At 35.4% G+C, this 25,146-nt stretch overlaps 1 protein-coding gene across 1 annotated transcript in view; it reads right to left on the bottom strand.

Annotated features, from left to right (window-relative positions):
* The window catches only part of LOC133526902 (lachesin-like), a 129,633-nt gene that overhangs the window by 7,380 nt on the left and 97,107 nt on the right, over positions 1-25,146 (bottom strand). Inside the window, exons 4-5 of the mRNA XM_061863751.1 lie at positions 6,381-6,588; positions 854-1,024 (exon numbers count right to left, since the gene is read on the bottom strand). Of these exons, the coding sequence (XP_061719735.1) occupies positions 854-1,024; positions 6,381-6,588 (379 nt within the window). The remainder of the gene's footprint in view (positions 1-853; positions 1,025-6,380; positions 6,589-25,146) is intronic.

Below are 25,146 nucleotides of genomic sequence, written 5' to 3'. Positions count from 1 at the left end.
CTTCGGTTGTTGATGTAAGTACATAATTTGTACCCAAATCAGATTCGCAGAAAACAAAGAATTATAAATTAAAGTAATAGCAAAGTGGATACAAAGCCCTCCGGTACAGTAAATCGAAACTGTCACAACCATTTATTAAAAACTTCCGCCTCCCTAATTTCAGGCGCTGCAGTGTCTGCCAAAGAATTGTTTGATGAATATTCATACGCACCAAATATTCTAGTGAGGGAGCAACAATCGGTCCGCAGCTCGTGCACGTAAAACATTAATTAAAGTATACGTTGTTGTGTAGAACAATGCTTTGGGTTTTGGAAAAAGTGTACGGTTGCTTAGTTGGTGGAGAATATGATAGACGCAGATGAAATAACGAAGCTGAATAAAACGAACGAAATGAATAGGTTTATTCTGGGTTGTACGTTTTACTTTATACTAGTGAATTTTCTTTTACAATTGCAGGTTTCCTGACAAAGTTTTTAAAAGCAAAAAGCTACTGACAAATATCGAGAATTTACGTGCTACGCCGTAGCTCGTGGCATTGTTTTCCGCTGAGGAGGGTAATCTTCGTGAAAGTTTGGTGCAGAGACGGTTTGTGTGTAGAAACGAGAAACCATCTATTTTTGCCCTGGAGGGGTATTTGATCTCGTTAATAAAAACATATAATTGAATTTTGAAACACTCATGAACTATAAGTTAATTGAACCGACTAACTAATAAAATACATAGTAAGCTGGCCCTATTGCTGATGAACTTTCAGCTGGAGAGTAATGCCGTCCTATCGTCGCAGCAGAATGTATTATGAGTCTCGGCCTTGGGTTTCTCACGAAAAATACCTCGAATTTAATGTTATTTGTACCTTTATGTAGCTCCCCCGTCTCATCCCTCAGCTGAATGTTGGTGCCGTCTTCCCTTCGCCACAGTATGCGTGGGTGAGGCCGACCTTCGGCCATGCAGGAGAGGCTCACATCTTCCCCCTCTCTCGCCACTAGATCGCCACTGGTGCCTTCATCTACGATGTTTGGTGGAACTGTTGAAGAAAGAAATGGTTCAATGAAATATTTTAGAGGTTCAGAGATTCAAGAAAGTCAGCTTGTACATGCGTTGACGATAGCATTTTGAGACCATGTTTTAGCGGGAACCACATAAATCACATTGCCAACAGTGAGCGGAGTCCATAATGTGGTAATTACAATATTCCGATCGCCTCATACGTATTCATAACGCATACGTTCGACCAGTCGAATGGAAGAACCAAATACTTCATAATTGACTCAGCCATTTGAACTAACACAAAGCAGACTTGTTACTTTGGTAACTTTAGAAATTAAACCGAAATAAGCTCCTGAAGCGAAGCGTGGATGTTAAAGTGATAAAGTATTTAAGCAAGTGGTTAAGTTCCTTTAATTCCCTAAACGGATAAGATATTCGCGTACTTTATAAAAGTTGGATGGGGATCCCCAACTGTGGAAATATAATTTATGTACCGAGAGCCTTGTACGGAGGTGAGGGAATAAATTTTCACCGGCAACGTTACAATGTTACATTCCTATTTTTTTTCCCTGTGCTGGGACAACATAAATCTCGTGATATGGATCTTTAATAAATATTATTGCAAGTTAAATCCTGGCCGGGCGCCTAAATGAAAGACTGTGACTCATAATTTAATCACAAATTACGCTCGGAAATCTTATGATTTATTTGGGCGGTGATCCAATCTACATTATTGAAACCAGGCTTGCAAAAAAAAACAATAGCCACAAACGTTACAAGCCGGAGCGTTTTTATGGCTTATATTTACATTTTAATATCGTGTTAGGAAATATGTATAAGTATTGTTAGTTGTAAGCAAATACTATTAAGATTTTTGTAACTACGAAGTATGATGTCACTTGCCGTTAGTGTTGTCAGAATTAAATAATTCAGATGACGTTAATTATTATTTTCGTTTTATAAACTTTTAATTTAAATAATTAATGTGATGGATATTTCAAGTGACATCATTCAGTTATTCATTCAAACCAGTTATTCATTCTGTGAAGTTATATAAGCTGCAGTTACTTGGAATCGGTACCTTTTTGCTGTTGTATTTTCAATGAAAAAAGGACTAGATGTACTCGGAGTGTTATTCAACATTATATCCAATTAATAGTATGTTTTCAATCCAAAATAAAAGTTAATTATGAGAAATGAAACGATAAATATTAATCGACATTGCATTACAGATGCATTTAATAAAAAAAGCTAGTATCAGTTTTTCAAGGTAGTAATTATCTTAAATGTCAGAATGTGACAGATGACTGACCAGAAACCTATAGGCCAGAAAATCCTTGTAAGGAAATGGCGATGGATCGGACACGCGCTCCGTAGACCGGAAAACCACCTGTCCAAGCAGGGTCTCCACTGGCAATCGACTGGCAGTAGACGGTCGGAGCGGCCTCGTACCACATAGAGGCGATCAGTTGAGAAGGAGGCTGGCTCAACTAGACTCGGCTGAAAAGAGCTAGAAGTAGCCGCTTAGGATCGCGACAAATGGAAAATTCTTCTGCCCTATGCCCTATGTCCCTAATGAGGGATAACAGGATTATATCATCATCAGTATTTTTAAAATTAAGGTTCTGATCAGCTCCTTATCTAATTACTTAAAGTTATATTATTATTTAATTACTAGAAAAAAAATAGGAAGGAATATTATTAGGTATTCAAAGTTTTAAAATTTTGTACCATCAATATATGGCGTAGATGAATTGCGTTGATGTTCAAATAAGTAAATTATAAACTGCAATTTAGCTTCTCATAGATTTAACTGAGACAAGATAATGTAATGGTAAAATAAAATATCGAGTATTCGTGACGCGAATCGCTACATTGTCAGAAAATAATCAAAGGCGATGAATAGATTGTATTAAATGGAACTGCATCTTGGGTAAATTACTTATCAAAATATTTTTTCGTCTAATATGGGAATTCGAAAAATTGTGTGGTTTTCGGTATAATTTATACACAACAACTCCAATAATATCGGATGGAATAATGAAACCTCACTGAAGCAAAAAACTCAATATGAGGTTTTGAATATTTTTAAGAAAATATAATGTAATATACGTATGTACATCATAACATGATTATCATGAAATGAACTATTTATTGCCGACCATTACATTTAATCCAGCTACTAATATTTATTTTAAGTTTAAAGATCTGTACAGTTAGCTGCAGAGAAAAGATACCCCCCCTGTATAGAAATTTGTACCTGCCTATATTTATTAACAACGGTGACAATAAGTTTCCGTTCTTAAAAGGAATAAAGAAAAATAGGTCACTACGTCGTTGAAAGCCGTCGAAAATAGCGAAATTCTCCCGAAAGGAAAACAATGTGAGTGAAAAGTGTGCCATAGCTCTACCAACTCACGGCCCAAATGCCGATCTGAAGAAAAACTGTGAAAAAGTTTTATAGATCGCGATACGGTATTTTGAATGCCTAAAATATATTTTTATTGCGTAATTTTGTATATTTTCGTAGGTATTAGGATGCTTCAAAAAACATTGTTGGCAATTTTTCGACGGGATACCTTATTTTGTTACACTTATTATGTTTATAAAAAAACCCAAGTTTTGTAATTTTATCTCAATTACAAAGGATAGGGTCGTAACCGAACTTTGAAAGTAACGTAGTTTGGAATAAAAAAAAAATCTGATTGTTGTTAGCTATAGTTTTCACACCGTTTAAACATGTGATTCATAAGTATGGAAGTAGAAAAATATTTGTGTTTCATTTTTTACATCTAGACAAATTTAGTTTTTTTTTTTATTATTCTTAACTTATAAAAGCGATTAAAGTTCGGATCCATTTATTATTGATCTACGCAAACTGATCAAGCCAAGAATTTATATTGTTTCGAGTACATAAGTTTTGATTTTATATATTACTTAGCATTAGTATACTTCCCCTTTACGAGCCCGTGCACATGAGATCCTTATGAGAGACGGCACACCGCGTGGGTGACGTGTGCGTGCACGGCTTCAACATTTTAATCGGACGCGCAAGTGCACGCACATGACACGCAGCCGGTGTGCTCTGACCTTAAATGTTAGGGGTCGGTACCTATTAAACATGTAAAATTGTTAGTTTGTAACACTCAGTAACTCATACCTGTTTTAATTTGGCACATATTTAAGTCAAATATTCATACGACAGGCTACTCCAGCCTTCCATCTAGGAGCCGAGGCAAAAAAATATGCGGGTCTTGTCAAGGGTAAAAAGGGTAGTGTTGGACACGCGCTAGCCGTGTCCTTTAACACGCCGCGCGCCGTACGTGGCATTTTACCGACAGCGATAGTGGCTCAAATGTAAATAGCGACCGCTGGGGCACGGGAATGTTTTATATTTTAGAGGTGATTTTATAAAAGATATATAACATTCAGAATAAATACATCGTCATTTTGATCTGCTTGACTCTGTAGGATAAATATGTAGATCACGCAGAACAAATTTTACTCTAAAACTAACCGGGAAAAAGCGAAAAATTGTTGCCACAAAATACATCTTATCCTTTGTGTTTGTCGCTACCCTTAAGATTATCAACTTGATCTTTGTATTTTTTACTGTCTTTTTTGTATATTTATACAGATATTTATGTTTTATACCACTTGTGAGAGTTTTTTATTTTATTGGACATTCATGCTTATTTCGCTCGTTTTTTTTCAAACTCTGGAATTAAATAATTCTTTTTATTACTTTACACGTGAAAATGTTGTTGTGAACGCATTTTGAAGAAGAAATTATAAAGTTCACTTTGAATAAGTCTATTATAGATTTTATTTTTCTTCTTCGTGACTCAAGACGACCACTAACAGAAAATATAAATTTTCAGGTCTTTATGTATAAAACAATGAAAAATAAACCTTTGAAATATCTAATTACCACCAAAAAATTGTTAACGCATGATATTAACATAGATTATCCGTAACATGCGTAATGATCGATGTTACAACTAATAGTTTACTAATATACTTGTATAAATCATGTGCACTAATTCACTAATAATCAGATAAGTCTGCCTACGTCGTTCTCTAAAACCCACAATAAATTAGGTTTATTTTCGTCTGATAAAACAGAATTATTATTTTGCTGGTCCTCAATAATGCTTGTTGTGTTATTCGAATAATTCTAGTACCTACATATCGTGCGAAATATAGGTACATAAATATAACCTTGTATCAACTTCTTACACTACATATTCTATTTCTCGACAACGTAATCATATTAACAATCTCTGTGTAATTATTTCCCGGGCGTAGATTATATTTACTTTCCATATTTTCTTTAGAGAGACTTTGTTCAAGAGGTATTTTCTTAACATAGCCCAAGCGGTCGATCCTCGCACATTGACGTGTTAATGAGCTCTTTGTGGTGGGTTGGGCGGAGCCGGCGGTGTCTTTACTAAACGATTTATGTGCCAATTCGTTTGGTTTTTAAATGGAGTAACGGCTCAGTAAAGACTTTTATAACGAATAAAGTGAGTTTACTGTCTGGATTAAGGATCAAACCGAAGTGTTTAGAGTGGCAAAAATGCGGAATTTTTTTGGTATTCGTAATATAATTTAGGTGTGATTCAACTATTGACGTATATTAAACTTATAAGTGATGGATATATGGTGAGGGCTTGTAGGCTAATGTAGGTAAGTAGTGATACGCAACATCAGATGTACCTATAGTAATCTAAAAAATATCGTAACAATAAAAATACATAATCCCTTACTAAGAAATTTGGTTTAACGTAGTGCGTAGCAATGAACCAGTCGCAACGGGACCAATGAAAAACGAATAACATCAACTAAATTTGACACCGTTGAAACAAAACTACACTAAATTGCATTGCCCTCTAGAGGGCCATACAGCTGAAACGAGGTTTCGAATGGGTATCAAAATACTTTTAACTTTTTTCCTTACAACATAAGGCAGAGCGGCGAGTCCCGAATGGTCACGTGCCGTAATAGGCGTCCTCTCACGTCCATGCTCGTTCTGCATCGAATGTTCGAGGTGATTTACCGGCGGCACACTTTGTCCATGAAGATTGAGCCAGTTTTTCCAGCTTTGTTCTATTTGTGCGGCAGATTCCGCCATTCCTGACGACTTTGGATGGCGTGTTTTGGGTTTATAATTGAATACTTTTACTGATGCGATTTTAAGTACCTACTGTAAAGAATTTTAGATAGGTTCCTAATTCTTAAGTACATACCAATTTTTATTAAAAGCGAGTATGTCCATTTATTACTTTCTTTATTTTGAGTATTTTACATATAATATAAAAGAATATTAAAAAAATACCTAATTCCGTTTTATTATTAGCCGAATTACAGGTAATTACCTAACAACCTCTCACCTAATACATCGACGCATCCGATCATCTTCTTCATCGTGCTGGTGTTGATCTGGCACATGTAGCAACCGCGGTCCTCCACCTTCAGAGGTCGAATGTGCAGCTGCCAAGACCCCGGAGAGTCGTTAGTGACCGCGTACCGCGAGCTGTGAGTGACTAGCCGCGTGTGCAACGTTAGGATGGTCTGGTCGTCTGCGCGGATCCACGCCACCTGGGACAATATTTATTATTATTACTGTATGCGTATAATGAAGTGCTATGCATTGTGGTCCTTCACAATATAAGATAGGTGGATATATGACTTCATAAATGGTGGTCCTACACTGGCAGTTATGGTTCCCCTGGCATAGCCAGTGTGCGAGCACTATAAGGGTCGCTACCAGTCGGAAGGTAAGATCTGCGCAGGACCGCACTTTAAAGGGGAGGCCTAAAAGTTCAGCAGTGGACGTTTGTGTCGGATAGACATAGATTTATCTTATTTTTTTAGCAAAGAGATATAGATGTTGTAACGGGAGTCAGGCTTCGTTTCAGGGTAGGTATAACTAATATATGTTATATAATGCTACATTAACCCAAGCCGATAACTGGTGGGAGATGGCAAAAGATCGCGACAAATGGCGTGTATTCGTGTCGGAGACTAAGACTCATTTTGGGTCGCTGATCCATGAAGTAAGTAAGCATGTTACATTATGTTAAAATATATATATAATCACTAAGTATTTTCTTTAATCAAATAAGACTACCCGGCAGCTTTTTGCTGAAGATTAACTGGAATGGAAAATTGAGAAAATTTACAGGATTAGCACATAATTGTCAGTTCAAACAGTTTAGTAAATGTATCGAGAAATGAAATAATTACAAAGTAAACAAATAAAATACAGTGTTAGGACAACTGAATAAGGTAGAATTTAAGTTGGTCTGGCTAGTGTTGTAAAAAAAATGCTTATGATAACATCAAGTGTACCTCCCGTAGCGAGCATTCTGTTGGGGAACTCAGAGCAAACTAAAATCTGACATTCAAATTAGATAGATAGATAGAGATCTTTATAGATACCAGTATATGTTACATATATAGATCCTAAAAAGGCTGTAGCAAAATAAAAGGTAAGTAGTTAGTATCACAGTTTGTTTATATTTAGGTACTATGGTACTATACTATTTTACTATTTTTCATTTATTTAACACTTGTAATTACAACAGCTTTAATTTTCTTTGAAGTAGTCCATTTACTTCTATTAAATAATTACAATCAGTCAGAAGTAACAGTTTCAATTTATATTTATACTTGTAAACCAAGAATTTACTTCAGAAAGGACCAATCATTATAAATAAAGCTCTATTTTACGAATGCTTGACATGGGTATTTTAGAAATAAAATAATAAATTAACTAAATGTTTATATTATAATTACTGAAATAACCAAGATTTGTACGTAAGTAGGCCATTTGATTATATTAAGCTTTTGTCGTAATGATACGAGTAGAAATACATTGTTTAAAATAATATTCAAATTGTTCAAAAGTAGCTAATTACTGGGTGCAGCTTGCTGAAGGCAGCGTGTTGGGGATATAAGTTCCTTTCCTTGACATTCGCTAAAAGTTGATTTACTTATTATTAACTAGCTGTTGCCTACGAGTTCGTCCACGTGGATTTATTTATTTTCTTAACACACACTTTCAACCCCGTTCTAACCCTATTAGGGGATGAATTTTCAAAAATACTGAAATAACTTTTCTCGTGTTTTATGAATAATGTCTTATTACGTAGTTTCAAGTTCCTAACTTAATATAAAACTTGATCCCAATGATCCCCATACAAATTTTCATCCCCCTTTTGACCCCCATAAGGAATGAATTTTTAAAAACGCTGGAACCACTTTTCTTCTATTTTATATAACACCTTTTTACGAAGTTTTAAGTTCCTACCTTTTCTCGTATTTTATGAGTAATGTCTTATTACGAAGTTTCAAGTTCCTAACTTAATATAAAACTTGATCCCCATACAAATTTTCATCCCCCTTTTAACCCCCATAAGGAATGAATTTTCAAAAACGCTGGAACCACTCTTCTTCTATTTTATATAACACCTTTTTACGAAGTGTCAAGTTCCTACCTTAAAACGTTCGTCCCCTTTTTAACCCCCTTAAAGGATGAATTTCCAAAAACGCTGAAATTACTTTATTTTTATTTTAATACAATACTTTTCAAGAAGTTTTAAGTTCCTAACGATATTAAAAGATATTGGCAACATACTTGTCATTCTCATAAATACTATGTTTAAAAGTGATTTTCAAGAGTAAGAGTGACAGGTGTGAATTCAATAACTATAGGCCTATTACAATGTACTCACCATTTCTAAAATAGTAGAATCCGTCCTATCGTTTCACTTTATGACTTATATAGAATAGAAAAACATACTCACCGAAAACCAATTCGCTTACCGACAAAAAATGTCGACAACCACCGCGACATACAGGATATTCGATTATATTATGACAGGGTTAGACGATAAGGATAAGATTGCCGCAGTGCAACTTGCCAAAGGTATTTGACGTCACGAATTACTGCTCCACAAATTGAAAATATACGAAATCAAAGGCTTGGCCCATATACTGTTTACCTCATTCTTATCAGACCGAAAACAAGTCGTGAAATTACTCAGTGACGGCAAGTCAGTCTAGTCCGATGTTGGATATATAAATATTGGTATTCCCAAAGGTTCGTCCCTTACTTTTGTTATTTGTAAATGACCTACCATTGAATATTGAAGCAGGCTTGTCCGTATTGTTTGCGGAAGACACAACTGAGTTAGTTAGCGCAAGCTCATATGAGCACCTTGCCTCAAAAATTCATGATGCTTGCAACCGATTGCAGTCATGGTTATGTTCGTGGAAATGGGATATTATTATGTTGTTTTTTGATCGAAATAGGCATCGGAAAATGCATGGCTAATTTTCCGTTGCCCATGTGTGAAGAAAGTAAGTTCCTCGGGTTTCTGATTGACACTCTAAATTGGAAGTGCCACGTAGACAACCTTTGCAATCGGTTGGGTGGTGCGTTTTTGTGTCGAGGAAGCTGAAGCCACTTATCTCAACAGAAGCCTTAAACCTGTACTTTCCACATTTTTACTCTACCACGGCATACAGCTCACTGCTCTGGGGCAATCAATGCAAAAACGCGCAATACGTACACTTGCCGATGTAAATACAGGCACCCTTGTAAATACCTCTTTGGTTCTCAACGTATAATGACACACTACTTACGATTTTATGCCTGTTCGATGCACTGATATATATTATGTTAGACAGAATATATCTCAATTTGCACGAGTTTAGTTTCCGGGCAAAAAACTAAAACCTAATTCCCATACAAACTTTCATTCCCTTTTAACCCCCCTTCGGGGATGAATTTTTAAAAATGAAAACTTTAAAAAAATACCTTTTGACGAAGTTTCAAATTTTTTGCTTAAAATAAAACATGAATACATGCAACATGAATACTTACCGTATTTTTAGAGAAATTATAATTCTAAAAACATTTTGTTGGAAAGAATACCACTACGTTTCTAGTGATTCCGATACTTTATATCAAAGTGACATAATACGTTTACACATTTATTTACAAATAAGTAAATCATCAAAGTGAACGTAAATAGGCTTAAAGTGAACGATACTGTCTAAATATACCTACAAATAGTCAATAGTAGACACGAAAGAAAATAAATATTAAATATTTATTTTCTTTCATTCAACAAACTAAATACTTAATAAGATTGTAAAAAAATACCGATTTTGAAGATCAATAGGTACACTTTATAAAACAAAGTCTCCCGCCGCGTATCGGCCCGTTTAAGATCTTGGAAAGATCTTTAAAATATCGATAACTAAACATGTCAAAATTGACGTTTATGATCCCAGTAAGATATTTCTAACATCAAAGTGACATTGGTTGCCCGAATCGAACTGCTTTTGTCAAATATACGACATACAAACGATATATAAATGAGAACTTATCTAAACCATAACTATCGTTATCGTATCTCACTCCTCGAATCGGGCCGTATGTCTGTCTGTAAATTCGCGATAAACTCAAAAACTACTAAACGGATTTTCATGCGGTTTGCACCTATCCGCTCAGATAGTGTTTATCGAGGAAGGTTTAGGTGTATTGCTTCTTAACACATACGAAGTCGGGACGGGTCGCTAGTTTTGATAAAAAGATCAATTAAAAAAGTTATAGTACCTAAATAACGAAACATATGTTATAAATAATAATCCCTATAGAACAAAATGATAATAATTAAACGTGTAGGTACAATTCATAATTGATTATAAATTATTACACTTCCAAGCGAAGCGGAGAACTTCGTTTAAGCTTGGGCAGTTTTGTATGTATGTTTTACTGTAGCAGTATCTAGCTGCTAGTATTTATTCTGTTCACTCACATTTGTAAGCATCACGTGTCAAACGATAATTATCTTTCATTTTATGATACAAATGTTGCCTTATTAAAAGCATGAATGAAACGAATACTTAAATGTAAGGAAATTGTGTTCTCGTGTTAAGCAATTTGAATGTCGTTTGTCTGAAACTCACAGACATGTTTCATTTTAATTGAAGCATATTAGAGAATACGCCACAAATGATTGTGACGTTTGTGCGACATGTGTTTATACGAAACAACAGAGTTTCTATCTTTTGTTCTCTTAATAAATTGTTTTAGAACGTTTATTTAAGAGAATAATACAGATGTTATACCTCTTGTTTATACTTCGGGGAAGAAAACATTTCAACTTTAATAGAAAATACGTATCGTTTGAGAGGCGCTGAGGACTTGCAATACAGACTTAAATTATCTTCATAATTGGATATTGTTTGATTTATAAAACGGAAATATTTATTGAAAACGTTTTGTCAAATGATTTCAAGTTTACATCTATGTACGATTGATATATGTAAAGCACAACCAGAATAAATAAAGAAATAAATAGATGTAATACATATTATAGGACATTATTACACAAATTGACTAAGTCCCACAGTAAGCTCAATAAGGCTTGTGTTGAGGGTTCTTAGACAACGATATATATAAAAAATTACAAATATCCGTGCTCAACACACGAATAAATGCATTTACCAAAATTTGAACCCGGTACCATCGGCTACATAGGGTCATTACCAGGGTCATTACTAGTCCAGACAGGTCGTCCAGAAAATGATCATCACCGCGCATCGGTAGTAGAGGCGGACACAGCGCTTCGCACGATCTTCCGTCATCTCTCGCTGGAACTTGACTTACCGTCTAATTTTACGAAACTCTATGACTCTGGTATTTTATAACATCATATCGGGTACGTAAAACTTGTATACGACTTTTTTCACAGACAAGCAGATCTAGCGCTGATAATATAAAATATTTGATGATATTTCTATCACCATGGAAATAAAGTGTAATGGATGTTACTACACCCCACAAAATCCCGTCTGTAATTTATTTTAATAAAAGTTTTCAATGACAGTCGATGACGTAAATTAATTATTTTTTAATGACGCACAGCCGATAAGTTTTTGCGTCGCGATAAAATTCGAAGTTGATTTTATTGTTCGAAATTTGGGCCGTGCTTTAATTATGCTGCTGCTACCTCGTTTTAAAATACATTATTTTGTTATTCAGAAAATTTATGAAAGAGAATTGCTTTTATATAAGTATCTATACACATTACATTACATTACTTGTATAAAAACTCGCAATTAGAAATAAAAGTTCAAGTATCCAAGTAGAGTATTTACTTTCATGTTGTACATAAGTTCTTATACAAAGACGACCCGAAGACCATATCGTCAAAACAGCGTTAAACTTGCCGACGACGAAGCGTGGAAGGCCCACCGCCACTTGGTTGACGACGGTCCAAAGAGACGTTATAGTACAAAAGATCGACAAGAACCTAACCAGGAATCGTGCCACCTGGAGGCTTAGGACAAGGAAGGCCGACCCCAAATAGGGATAAAGGTCCAGGATGATGATGATGATGTACATCTTATAAATAAAGTTTCAAACACCTACCTAACCTAACCTACAAACCTACTTATCTATCAAATACCCAACTTACAAATGAAATATTTTGTATCGATCCAATATGCTGGAGGAGGCTGGCTAACTGGACTCGGCTGGAAAGAGCTGTAAGTAGCCGCTCAGGGTCGCAACAAATGGAAAATTCTTCTGCGAGCCCTATATCCCTAATGAGGGATAACAGGATTACATCATCATCATGCTGGAAGCTTGCTTAGTGATCTTAAAAATAACACTTTAATATGAAAATACTTGAAATGATCCAGGTAATCGAGCTATTCCCGTCCTCCGGCAGAATACATTATTATCATCAGGATAGCATGTGCCTGTATGCATGTTGAGCTCCTTCCCATAAACAAGAATACAAACTATATGTAAGAAGGTGTCTTCTTTAGCCCCCTAGTACATACAAAACCACACATGGCGGTTATACTTCTTTAACTCTATGGATAGCCATTAAAGTTCAAAAAAGCAAATATTTTTATGACATGCACTAGATGGAATCAAGGAATAGTCACCAATTTTAGAATATTTCGTGGCTAATTCAACCACACTCCACTTGTTTTTGCCTGTGGACTGCTGTGGATTTATTTTTGGTTGAAGTTTGACTGTTAAAGGGACATTTCATGGCGTATAGTATGGGTTCTTAGTGACAAAAAGAGGTCGAACCTTACTTTTCTTGAATAAAGCATGAAACTTGGTAAAGTGGTTCCTTATATCAAAGTAAGACGATTTAGATCGGGAGACCTCGGGAGCTCTTCCTCTGGGGCCCGAGAGGGGGGTTAAAGTAACGTTCCGCCCGGCTCCATTCTAAAAATTATAGCAATCCCTGTGTAGCTAATAGGTCATGATTGGTATCAATTTCGGATAACTAAATAACGTATAATTCATTTCCAAATGACAAAAAACGGAACCCTTATAGATTCGTCATGTCCGTCTCTCTGTCCGTTTATGTCACAGCCACTTTTTTCCGAAACTATAAAAACTATACTGTTAAAACTTGGTAAGTAGATGTATTCTATGAACCGCATTAAGATTTTTACCCAAAAATAGAAAAAAAAAACAATACATTTTGGGGGTTCCCCATACTTAGAACTGAAAGTCAAAAAATATTTTTTCATCAAACCCATACGTGTGGGGTATCTATGGATAGGTCTTCAAAAATGATATTGAGGTTTCTAATATATTTTTTTTCTAAACTGAATAGTTTGCGCGAGAGACACTTCCAAAGTGGTAAAATGTGTCCCCCCCCTCCCCCTGTAACTTCTAAAATAACAGAATGATAAAACTAAAAAAAATATATGATATACATTACCATGCAAACTTCCACGGAAAATTAGTTTTTACGAGATCTAGTAAGTAGTTTTTTTAATACGTCATAAATGGTACGGAACCCTTCATGGGCGAGTCCGACTCGCACTTGGCCGCTTTTTTTGGTTTTCATTTATTGTAAAAAATAAACTGCTTGGTGTCTTTTACTCACAAAAAATATAATGATAAAGCCTATTTTAATGTTAATTGAAAAAAAAAAACATAACATATCTTATCACCACTAAAAGTAAGTTGCCTAAAAAAAATTAATACGTCTCGCGCTGGTAAATAACTCCTTACTGATATCGGCATCGATATCGACAACATACGAAGTACACACACCGGAGACCGACTAAATGTGTTGTTTATATGGATCCTAAAATAAAATTAAAAAAAACGTAGGTACATAATATGTAAATAGAAAAAAAAATAGTTTGACGACCGGTTTGGCCTAGTGGGTAGTGACCCTGCCTACGAAGCTGATGGTCCTGGGTTCAAATCCTGGTAAGGGCATTTATTCGTGTGATGAGCATGGATATTTGTTCCTGAGTCATGGATGTTTTCTATGTATTTAAGTATTTATAAATATTTATATATTATATATATCGTTGTCTAAGTACCCTCAACGCAAGCCTTATTGAGCTTACTGTGGGACTTAGTCAATTTGTGTAATAATGTCCTATAATATTTATTTATTTATGATAGTAAGTACTATTTCCCGAATGGCCTTGGCTTTTTCACAATAATTTAAGCATATACATTAGGTATCTACTGGTATTTACATTTTTTTAAATAAACGATAAACAAGTTTTAATTTTTAGACTTATTTTTAGACTTAGCCAATTTGTGTAATAATGTCCTATATTATTTATCTATTTATTTTAGTTTAGTGAATGAAGGAACCTTGGAAAGATTACTGCTGAAATTTCGGAGCCTCGCATTTGCATAGGCGCATATAGTTAGTAAATGCCACTCATGGTCCATTTTCACACAGAATAAGAAGCAAACTTTAGGTCTTATTCAATCTATTACATGATACTACAGTTTAATTATGAGCCTTATGTGTCAAGGCATGTCCTTCCACAGATACATGAACGGGTATATTTCAAAAGTCCTCCCTCATGCAGTTCCCTTGCGTTTTTCTTCCGGTTTGCTTTTGAATCTGGTCAGCTTCAACCATATTCTGGCAACAGCAGGATTGGCAGACTAAAAAGTTTGTTTCTACTGTGCATACTATTGCAATGCATCTGTTCTACAGCATCTGCCACTTGAGTTATCATATGTGAATCGAACTCTTCATGGTTGCACGTTGCACGGCATCATAATATGATATTCAGAATCTTACGGGGAACGTTACTTTAAGACCACTGATTGGTTTGTGACATGTTTCTTTGCACAATTTAACGAAAGCCTAGATAAGAAATACAACTCTTTGAAGGCACCTAGTGGTCAACAAAAAAGTGTTATTAAACGATCAGTACTCGTAGTTATATGGAGTAAAACTATCGTTACCGTAATGGTAAATTGACCTTTATTTTATTTATTTCAGACCTTCAATGCTTCTTTGCTAATTCGAGGCTCCATGATGTTAGAAGCAATCTTTCCAAGGTCCCTTTTTTCACTAAACGACACATTTTTCAAATTACATATTATGTACCTACGTTTTATTTTAAATATTTATTTTAGGATCCACATAAACAACACATTTAGTCGGTCTCCAGTGTGTGCACTTTGTATTTTGTCGATATCAATGCCGATGTTGATAAAGAGATATTCATCGGCGCGAGACGTTATAATTTTTTTTAGGCATATAACTTTTAGTAGAGGTTAGATATGTTATGTTTTTTTAATCTACATTAAATAAGCTTCATCATAATATTATGTATATAATAAAACTAAGCAGTTCAATTTCTACAATAAATGAAAATCAAAAAACATAGTCGAAAAATTTGATTATTTGTGTTTTTTTTTTTAACTCACAATGGGAGAGGATCGCGTAGTCAAGGAAGCGTACTTGGGGCGAACAACCGGCCGTCGACCGATCGGGCGCCCCAGGTACCGCTGGTGTGATGTCGTGGAGGCGGACCTGCGTCGGCTGAATGCCAATTCATGGCAGGAAACCGCGCTGGATCGGGACAGGTGACGATCTCTCGTTTCGGAGGCCAAGATTCTTTTTGGATCGCTGAGCCAAAACAGTTAGTTAGTTTTTTTTTTTAAATACTGTGTTTTGTACCGAAAATGAATTCTACGTTATTGATTTATCCGAAATTGATACCAAATATGACCTAGCTATAAGTTACGCAGGGCTTTTTAGAATTTTTAGAATGAAGCCGGGCGGAGCGGTACTTTAACTCGAGCCCCAGAGAGAGAGCTCCCGAAGGCTCCCGATCTAAATCGGCTTACTTTGATATAAGGAACCACTGTGCCATGTTTCATGCTTTATTCAAGAAAATTAAGGTTCTGCACTAGTACTCGTAGTCGTCATAGTGGACTGAACGGATGGAACGTTCTAATTAATGCAGAAATACGGCAACGACCGTCACTTATTTTATGGAGGAAATTGACAATGACAGCGCCCGCTTCAATGCCACCGCAGCCATAATGCTGCTTAATGCTGCTGCAGTTGGCAATACTGCGGCGTTTTTACTGAGGCGTTAAGGATTACAAGTTTCAATTAAGGAACACACATTGTCACTAGAAACGGTAACATATACATTTTTTTATACATAATCTCTAATTATAGGCAAAATAGTTTCCTGTGTCGCGCAGTTCGTAACTTGAATAAGTTGTCGAACGTCAATATCTAGTGACGTTACTAATTGGTCAATCTCTTGTGTAAGGCGTAATTTAGTCAATCAGTGCTTCTAAATAACATGTTGCAGGTAGTGATACGCTATGGAGTGTGATTTCTAACTTTAATGTATTTGAGCCCGGTCCATGTTGTTCATCCAATTACGAATATAAGTTGTTTAACTTTAGTGTACTTATAAAATATATAAGTGTTCTTACTCATTGCTCATATCTATTTTTTCTTTTTTTTAATTTTAACTTTGATATATGTGTTCCATATCCGTATTGTAATATCTTGTATCATATGTGCTTTGGTATATAGTGTGTATTGTGTAATTAGTTATATATCCAGTTTTTAATTGGGAGTTTCAATAATTGACCCTGTATTACTATCTAATAAGTTTAATGTATCTTTTATAGCTGTTGGAATTCCTTGTATAAATAAATAATCATCGAATAAATAATAATTGCATGATATGTGTATAAGGGTTTCGATAGCCATTACTTAGTTGCTGACTCACGTGTAATTATAGCAGCGGGTAATAACGGCCGTCCGGCCGTTGAGATCTAACGTGAAACCGTTTCTATATAAATTCAATCCAGCCCTGTAACTAGCTACAGTCTGGCAAACAGAACTTGCCAGTCAGTAAGAACAAAGAAAATTATACTCATCGCTTTCTTTTGGGTGCTAGTACTAGCGTAAGACAAAGACAGTATGATCCTTTGTTTATGTTTCAAATGATACAGTCCTGGGCTAAACTATATATAGCTCGTATATCTAGGAGTTGATTTCTCTGTATATCATAAACAACTAATAAATGATCCACCCAGCTGAAATCTGATTTTTTTTATTATGATTTTTGTCAGCAAACAAGTCGCAGTCAGGTGCAAAAAATAATGAGGAGTGTCCGGGAGCGGACGATTGGAGAATACTGGTGTGCAAAAACCGTGTGGTGCGTGAAAGAGCCCAATTGTGTGGTGTGTGAAAGGTTCCGTTCGCTAGGAAGCGATGACTACGACCACGTAAGTAGTTGTCGGGAACAAAAAAGGTAGTCGTCTTCGCCGTAAAGTCCAAGCGGTCAGACTCCCCTCTTAATATTCGAGATGTAGCAGATATAAGGTTAACATTATGCCTTATCTCTTACGCCTAGCATACCCAGTAAAACAAATATAACAAAAAGGACAATCCCATCAAAAACAATACTTGTCAAAAAAACCAAGTCTCGCAACTCAGTTGTTCTGCGGTAAAAAGTTGTGAGATCCATGTAATACCAAGTCGGTTATTAATTTATTCAGTCTCTACTTAAGCGACTTTCTGTCTTAATACGTCCAGTCTCTAAGACCACGATCGTGGTCCATAACAATTAAAAATCAATTGTGTCTGGAATCTCCGTACTCGAAGCATTAAGTTGTTACGTAATAATTAACAGCATCTTATAGTGACGCATATCAATATTAAAATTCTTTAATGTTTTATATAAATATATTGAGACTTGGCCATCACACTAAATAATTGAATTTACATGTGTTTTCAGGCGATTGAATTTACACGTGTTTTCAGGCGATGGCCAAGTCTCAATATATTTATATAAAACATTAAAGAATTTTAATATTGATATGCGTCACTATAAGATGCTGTTAATTATTACGTAACAACTTAATGCTTCGAGTACGGAGATTCCAGACACAATTGATTTTCAATTGTTATGGACCACGATCGTGGTCTTAGAGACTGGACGTATTAAGACAGAAAGTCGCTTAAGTAGAGACTGAATAAATTAATAACCGACTTGGTATTACATGGATCTCACAACTTTTTACCGCAGAACAACTGAGTTGCGAGACTTGGTTTTTTTGACAAGTATTGTTTTTGATGGGATCTCATTTCTTTTTGTATTTTGTAGACAGTTCTACTTTTTTCCTTATAAATACTTAGGTACTTAAAGTATCAATATTTAATTTAAATTATTTATCCAAACAACGTCCAAATTGTAAGCAAATAATATCAGTAAACCAATGAGAGTAGCCTTTAGTCGTCGAACTAATATAGCAATCGAAATTATCAATGAAAATCGCAAACTTATAGGTAAGAATTCTGGGCACATCCGAACAGCATTGGGTCTCTCGCGCGTATGAGCGCGGCTGCTGCTCGCTTGGCGACATTCACCTTTCCGCGCGCCCCGCCACTGTCCCCGCCCCGCGCCCTCGCGCTAGCACCGCGCAGCGCGTAGTAACGGCCCGCGCTCACTCGCTAGCATCGCAGCGCGTGGTATAATAATTTAATTAATTTACAACCTTACGCACTCGTAATAAGTACGAATACGCACGTAGGTACGTTTTTCGCATTAAATAATTTAATTTACACATGTTTTCATGACGGGAATACCCATTTTTTGCTCGATTTGGCAGGGGCACTACCATGCGCCTATATTTATATGGGACTAGCTTAAACCCGCGGCTTCGCACGCAATAATAATAACTGCCGTAAAACATAAATAAAACATCGTTACGAATAAAGCCAATATTGAAAAATTTAACTGAAGACTTGGCTGTATGGGCTTAATTTTCTTTGCGGTCTTTTCTAGATTTTTTAGTTTTTTCTTGATTCATACACCAAACACTACTTATATTCCAAATTTGAAGCTTCTAGGTCTGCTAGAAGTGCCTTAGAATTTTGATGATCGGTGAGTCAGTGAGTGACAAAATTAAGAAATTTGACCGGTTATAATTCTTAAAATACTGGTTCAAATTGAATGAAATTTGAAATATAACGTGTCTTTACAATGCCTGCATGGTTACTGAAAATTTCAGTCTTCTAGTTTTATCCACAACGAAGTTACAGGGGGTCGAAAATGGTCTGAATTGCTTCGAGAAAAGGATGGTACGGCCGTGATGCTTTTTTGCTCGACTTGGTGGGGGCACTGCCGTGCCCCCAGATATTTTAAGCACATGACTGTTTTTTCTTGAACAGTACCTATACTTTATAACTACATTCAATTTTGATAATGCATTTGAAAACCTGAAGAGAGTGGAGTACAAAATCTTTGTTCGTTGTTGTTGCAATTCCCATTCTTGTATTCACTAGTTCTGAGAATATCCTCATAGTTCGAGCGTAGAACAATCTGAGTAATGAAACTGTAGATTCGCTTGTAGTTCCCAATTCTGTATATTAAGTTAAACAAAGGCATGCAATAACCAAATAATATAAAGTTATAAACTGAACATTTATAATACTTTAAAGCCAATACGCTGTGGGCACCGTGCCGAGTCTGCACCGGACGCAACAGTAATGTCCTCATTAGTTCGTTTATCTATTATAATTATGCTTTCATAAACTAACTACACGAATTAAACAACGCAGTTTTACAGCGACACTGTTGGAGATTTTGTAGGATTATATGAGTAAAAGCCATGTTGGGAACAATCCCAACATGGCTTTTACTCATATTATCCTATTTAATACAATAAATACAAATTTTGTTTAAAAAAGAAAGTTTAAACGCTTTTTGTCTTTTGTATATCGTGGCCCCGTAACAGTCTCACCACATCAGTATTATTAAAAACTCGAATGAAAAATAGTCATAAATAAAAACAATACCACAAATTCAAAGAGAAATGAACTCGATGACAGGTACTCTTAACCGAAGCACTAACTCATCGCGCATCATTGCCATATAATCAATCAATGACAAACTCAACAATATTGTTTATAAGAATTTAAGTAAATCCTATCAGCCTACGAAGAAAGAAATACCAATAAAGATTTCCATAAATAAATATGTATCGACGGCGCGTCAAACTGTGAACGCGGTGTTTTCCGAAAGTCTTATGAATTATTTCTGAGATACTGATGAGGTGGAGGAGAAATCAGCATATCGTAATGAGATAACGGCTGGATGAAATGCAAATGAATTTGACGGTCGGGTGGTCCCGAACACGGATCGTAGCCGCGATAAAGAACCCAGAAACAAAACGTACGAATACATTGCTCTATCTTGCTTGTACACCATGGAAACACTGTTTGTTAGAAAAGGACGGAGGTCAGCGTGGGAGTGACTTGTTTGATATAAGATCAGAGTGCCAGGCGGCCGGGACTCACTCGGGATTGGGAACAAATTGGGGCAGACGTTTGAATTTGCACGCTCATTTAGTAAATACATCGCGTCACGATTTACAATTACCGCTTAGCTTACATATATTATAAATGTCTAGTGAAGTTATTACGCGGAGTGGAAACTTGGAGAGAAGCGTGTTGTTGTGGTACATTTATTGTCTCCTTGCCTGGATAATTTATGTCTTCGAGCTCATTGAATTACCGGCCTATTTTAGGGTTGTATTACATATTCTTTAACTTCCTAATAATCAAATATAATGAGTGTATCAGAACATTTTGGGGTATTTAGGATTATTATTATTATACTTATTTGGAAGGAATACCTGTAGCTGAAAATTAAGCGCTTGTCTTACTTATTTTTACGATGGTAAAATGTTGCCCATTACTTTGGGTTATGTATTTTTTTTTGTTTATCGATGAATATGAAACCATTAAATAAAGAATGTATGCCATTTGTTTCCATTTTAATTTAGTGACTAAGTATGCCTTAATTTTATCAGAACAGGTCGCGTAGCCAACGTTACAATCGTTAACGCTCCGTAGCGTAGCGTAGTCATCTCTCTCTATCACTCTTCCATATTAGTGCGACTGTGACAGTTGCGTTTCGTTCGCCACGGAGCGTGAACGATAGGCACGTTGGCTACGCGGGCTGCACGTTTAGAACTAAGTTTTGAAGTTTCCTACATTGCTTCGAGGAACAAATTCAAGAAATATTAATTTATAAGTTACATAGAGTCATCATAAAAATACATGTCAAATATTAAAATCTAAAACAAACACGTAGACACATAAAAAAATAAACAAATTTAAAACAAATACAATAAAACTTTTAAGTAAAAGATAGTTTTGTTTACGCTTCCCTTCTGAATGAATGAAAAATAATCCTAATTTAAAAGAATATTGCCTAGGTATCTGATACTTGAGCATATTTATTCTTTTAGAAAATATGATAGTAAGTACTATTTCCCGAATGGCCTAGGCTTTTTTCACAATAATTTAAGCAAGCAAATAAAGAATAAACAAGTTTTAATTTTTATATTTATTTTATATTTCATATTAAGAATTAAGGGTTTTGGGTAGCTTGAGAGCTAATATTCGACTAGGCCATTTTTTTTGTCAAAAAATCATTTCGATACGGGCCCATATTTTATAAATGAGAACCATTTAGATCACATAATGCTTGATACATTTTTGGGATTACTGTGTATACGTTAACCATAAGACCATAAGACTACATCTCTGTTGTATTGTAGTAATTATTTATTTGAAGATTATTATAATATAAGGTATTGGCTTTTGTAACTATTTATAAATGTTTTTATGTATTTTTCATGTCACTATATGATGGTAGTATAAATTTAGAATTGACATGTAAAAGAGCCCTTGAGGCCTACTTGCAGAATCTTCCTCCTCGCGTTGTCCCGGCATTTTGCCCCGGCTCATGGGAGCCTGGGGTCCACTTGACAACTAATCCCAAGATTTGGCCTAGGCACTAGTTTTTACGAAAATAACTGCCATCTGACCTTCCAACCCAAGGGGTAAACTAGGCCAGAGGGTAAACTAGGCCTACTTGCAGATTTTTTTTTTTTAATTTTTAAGTACGAACAGAAATTTACCTATCTAGTTAACTCAACGTTACGAAGTCCAAATCACAACTAAATAATCATGCATTTGAATAATACATTCAATGAATTATTAATATTATTCCTTCACGAATTATAAGCATGATAATTTTGTGATTTGTATTATTTTGCAGTCGCCCGAAAACCTTGTACAGAAAATATTTTAAATTTCACTTACTTTTTAAACAACTTTATTAAAGTTCATGGAATCAAAAGCTTAACCAAAATAAAAATATGAGGTTAAAACGAAAAACTTATTCGCAATTCTTGAGAATCCATCTGGTTGATTGTTTCTTTTTTATTCAATCACTTTTATGAAGATTTCCCAGAACAGACGATTTATTCTCAAGGGCTATTTTAAGACAAGAGAAAAAGAAATGGCAATCATAGTAAACTTAGATAAAATAAAATAAAAATTGTCCAAGAGCATGTCGGGCCATGCTCAGTGTAGGGCTTCGTAGTTACCATTCTGTCAGAACAGGCAGGCAATAAGGGACTTAGGGAATACCTTCGCAGTGCTTTGTGCGTCTTTTTACTAAGAAGAGAAGATTTTTTGCAATTACTCAAAAACGGCTGAATCGATCATGTTTGCTGTAGTTTTCATTGAGAGTATTGATTAAGTTTTTGTTTCACGATTTTTTCATATCTTTTGGACACATGGTTCAAAAGGTAGAGGGGGGAGGGACACATATTTATTTCTTTTAAAGCTATTATTTTAGATAATATTAACTTTATCAAAAAATAGTTTTTGGAGATCCAACGATACACTATTGGGTCAAAGCGAAAAAAATTTAAAAAGAATCATTTTTTATACCCTACTCTACCCTAAATTTTTTTTTTTGTAATTTTTATTTTACCTTAGTCGCCATGCATGAGTAATGTATTCAATTCATGCCAAATTGCAGCTTTCTATCACTAACGATCACGGAGCAGAGCCGCGGACGGACAGACAGACGGACATGGCGAAACTATAAGAGTTTCTAGGTGACTACGAAAAACTAAAAAGCAACATTCTGAAGTACAGTCAGCATCCAAAGTAACCGATCAAACAACGCTTCAAAAGTATCGACCGTTCTGTAACAGCCTAACAAAGTGATGGTTCAACATATAATTATGTAAAATAAAACAATTAAGGCTCTAAAAGATATAATTTTGAATGCAAATTTTTGAAAAGTTATCCGCAATATCAGATACTTTTGGCATCTTGTTTCATCCGCTACTATTGACGCTGACTGTATACACTATGATTATTCACAATATGATATTTAGGGGAAATAATGTATTATCCTTCCTTCTTCCTCGCGTTGTCCCAGCGATTGTCATTATCATGTAACTAAATATTTGAAGTTGATAATAAAATAATTTTTCTACATTTCCCTATACCCAATCGACTGGCAAAACAAGAGCATATCTGACCTCCAATATCCAGGATAATCAATAGAAAGTTACCTCACTGAAACATTGAAACTTCATTCAATATATATTATCATCAGCAAAAACTTTCGGCTTTCCGAGTTATAAAAAATGTAATATTCCGGACAGTCGCGAAAGCAATCTACCTTAATCCTACTTTGACTGATCGCATCTACTCTGTTTCTCCGTAATTCTGTTTCAGTAGTTGCAAACGTTACCGGTGGCTTTTATGCGATACTGTGTGTTGTTGTTTGACATCGTTACTGAAGTGGTTTTGGAGTTTGTTATGTGGTTGTAGGGTTTCAATGAGTAAATAAATATAAGAAAAATATACACATCTTTGCATTGCGCTGGCGGGAAAAGTGTTTTTGTTTTCTTTTTAAATATAATTTCTTCACTGAAACACAGTGAATAGGTATTTGGTGGTGTTTTTTAAATTACTGCCAATAGCATCAGTTACATTTTAAAACTGTAACGTAAGAAAGAGAAAACGGGGTTTTCTGTAACCTTACATACTGAAACAGCACGTCTTCAACCTATACATACTTATACCACTAAAATTTGGAGGCCTACCGCGAAAACCGAAATTCATAAATTGCGGGGATATTTCTCTCTTTTACTCCAATGAAGGCGTAATTAGAGTGACAGAGAATGATACCCGCAATCTGCGAATTTCGATTTTCGCGGTTATAGCCGTGATAAATAAAGTGGATATTAACTATGACTAACCAGCAATATAAATTAGCACGGTGATAAATAAGATTAAGGATAAGGACGACTGTGTACAGATGATTCTATAATTAATGAATAAGTTTTAATTATTTTTAGGGTTCCGTACCCAAAGGGTAAAACGGGACCCTATTACTAAGACTCCGCTCTTTGTCCGTCTATCTGTCTGTCTGTATTTCTACCACCAAGCTTTATCTCATGAATAGTGATAGTTAGACAGTTAAAATTTTCCAAGATGATGTATTTCTGTTGCCGCTATGACAACAAGTAGTAAAGTAAAAAAATTGTTAAGTAGGTAAAGTTTGTCCGCTTTTCTAAGATGAAATACGCCATAGTCAGTAAATGTATGGCGAACTTGATCTTAGAAATCGGACAGGCTATAACATGCAGAAGCAAAATGAGGAATTTTACATGTAAACTAAAGTCTTGTCATTCGTTTTGCAAAGTAAACCACTTCAAGACATTGTGAAGGGACTGTTTAAATGCCATTTATCTTACAGAAGTGATTGATTAATGCCACACCGAAAAAAGAACTCATTTGTCACCAAAGGGCCCTCAATAAGGCCGCAATAAAATATCAGCTATTGATAAACCACTCCATTACTAAACCACAAATAAAAGGAGTAGAAGGTATACGAACCTACGTAGGTATGGAAAATAAATGTTTTACGGGCCAGGATTAAAGACTGGACGGCGATGGATTTATTGAGATTTATTATAGT

The sequence above is a fragment of the Cydia pomonella genome, chromosome 17, assembly GCF_033807575.1.
Source record: "Cydia pomonella isolate Wapato2018A chromosome 17, ilCydPomo1, whole genome shotgun sequence".
In the NCBI taxonomy this organism is placed as follows: Eukaryota; Metazoa; Arthropoda; class Insecta; order Lepidoptera; family Tortricidae; genus Cydia; species Cydia pomonella.
The sequence above is the reverse complement of the archived record's forward strand: the minus strand, read 5'-3'. Positions and strand labels throughout refer to the sequence as shown.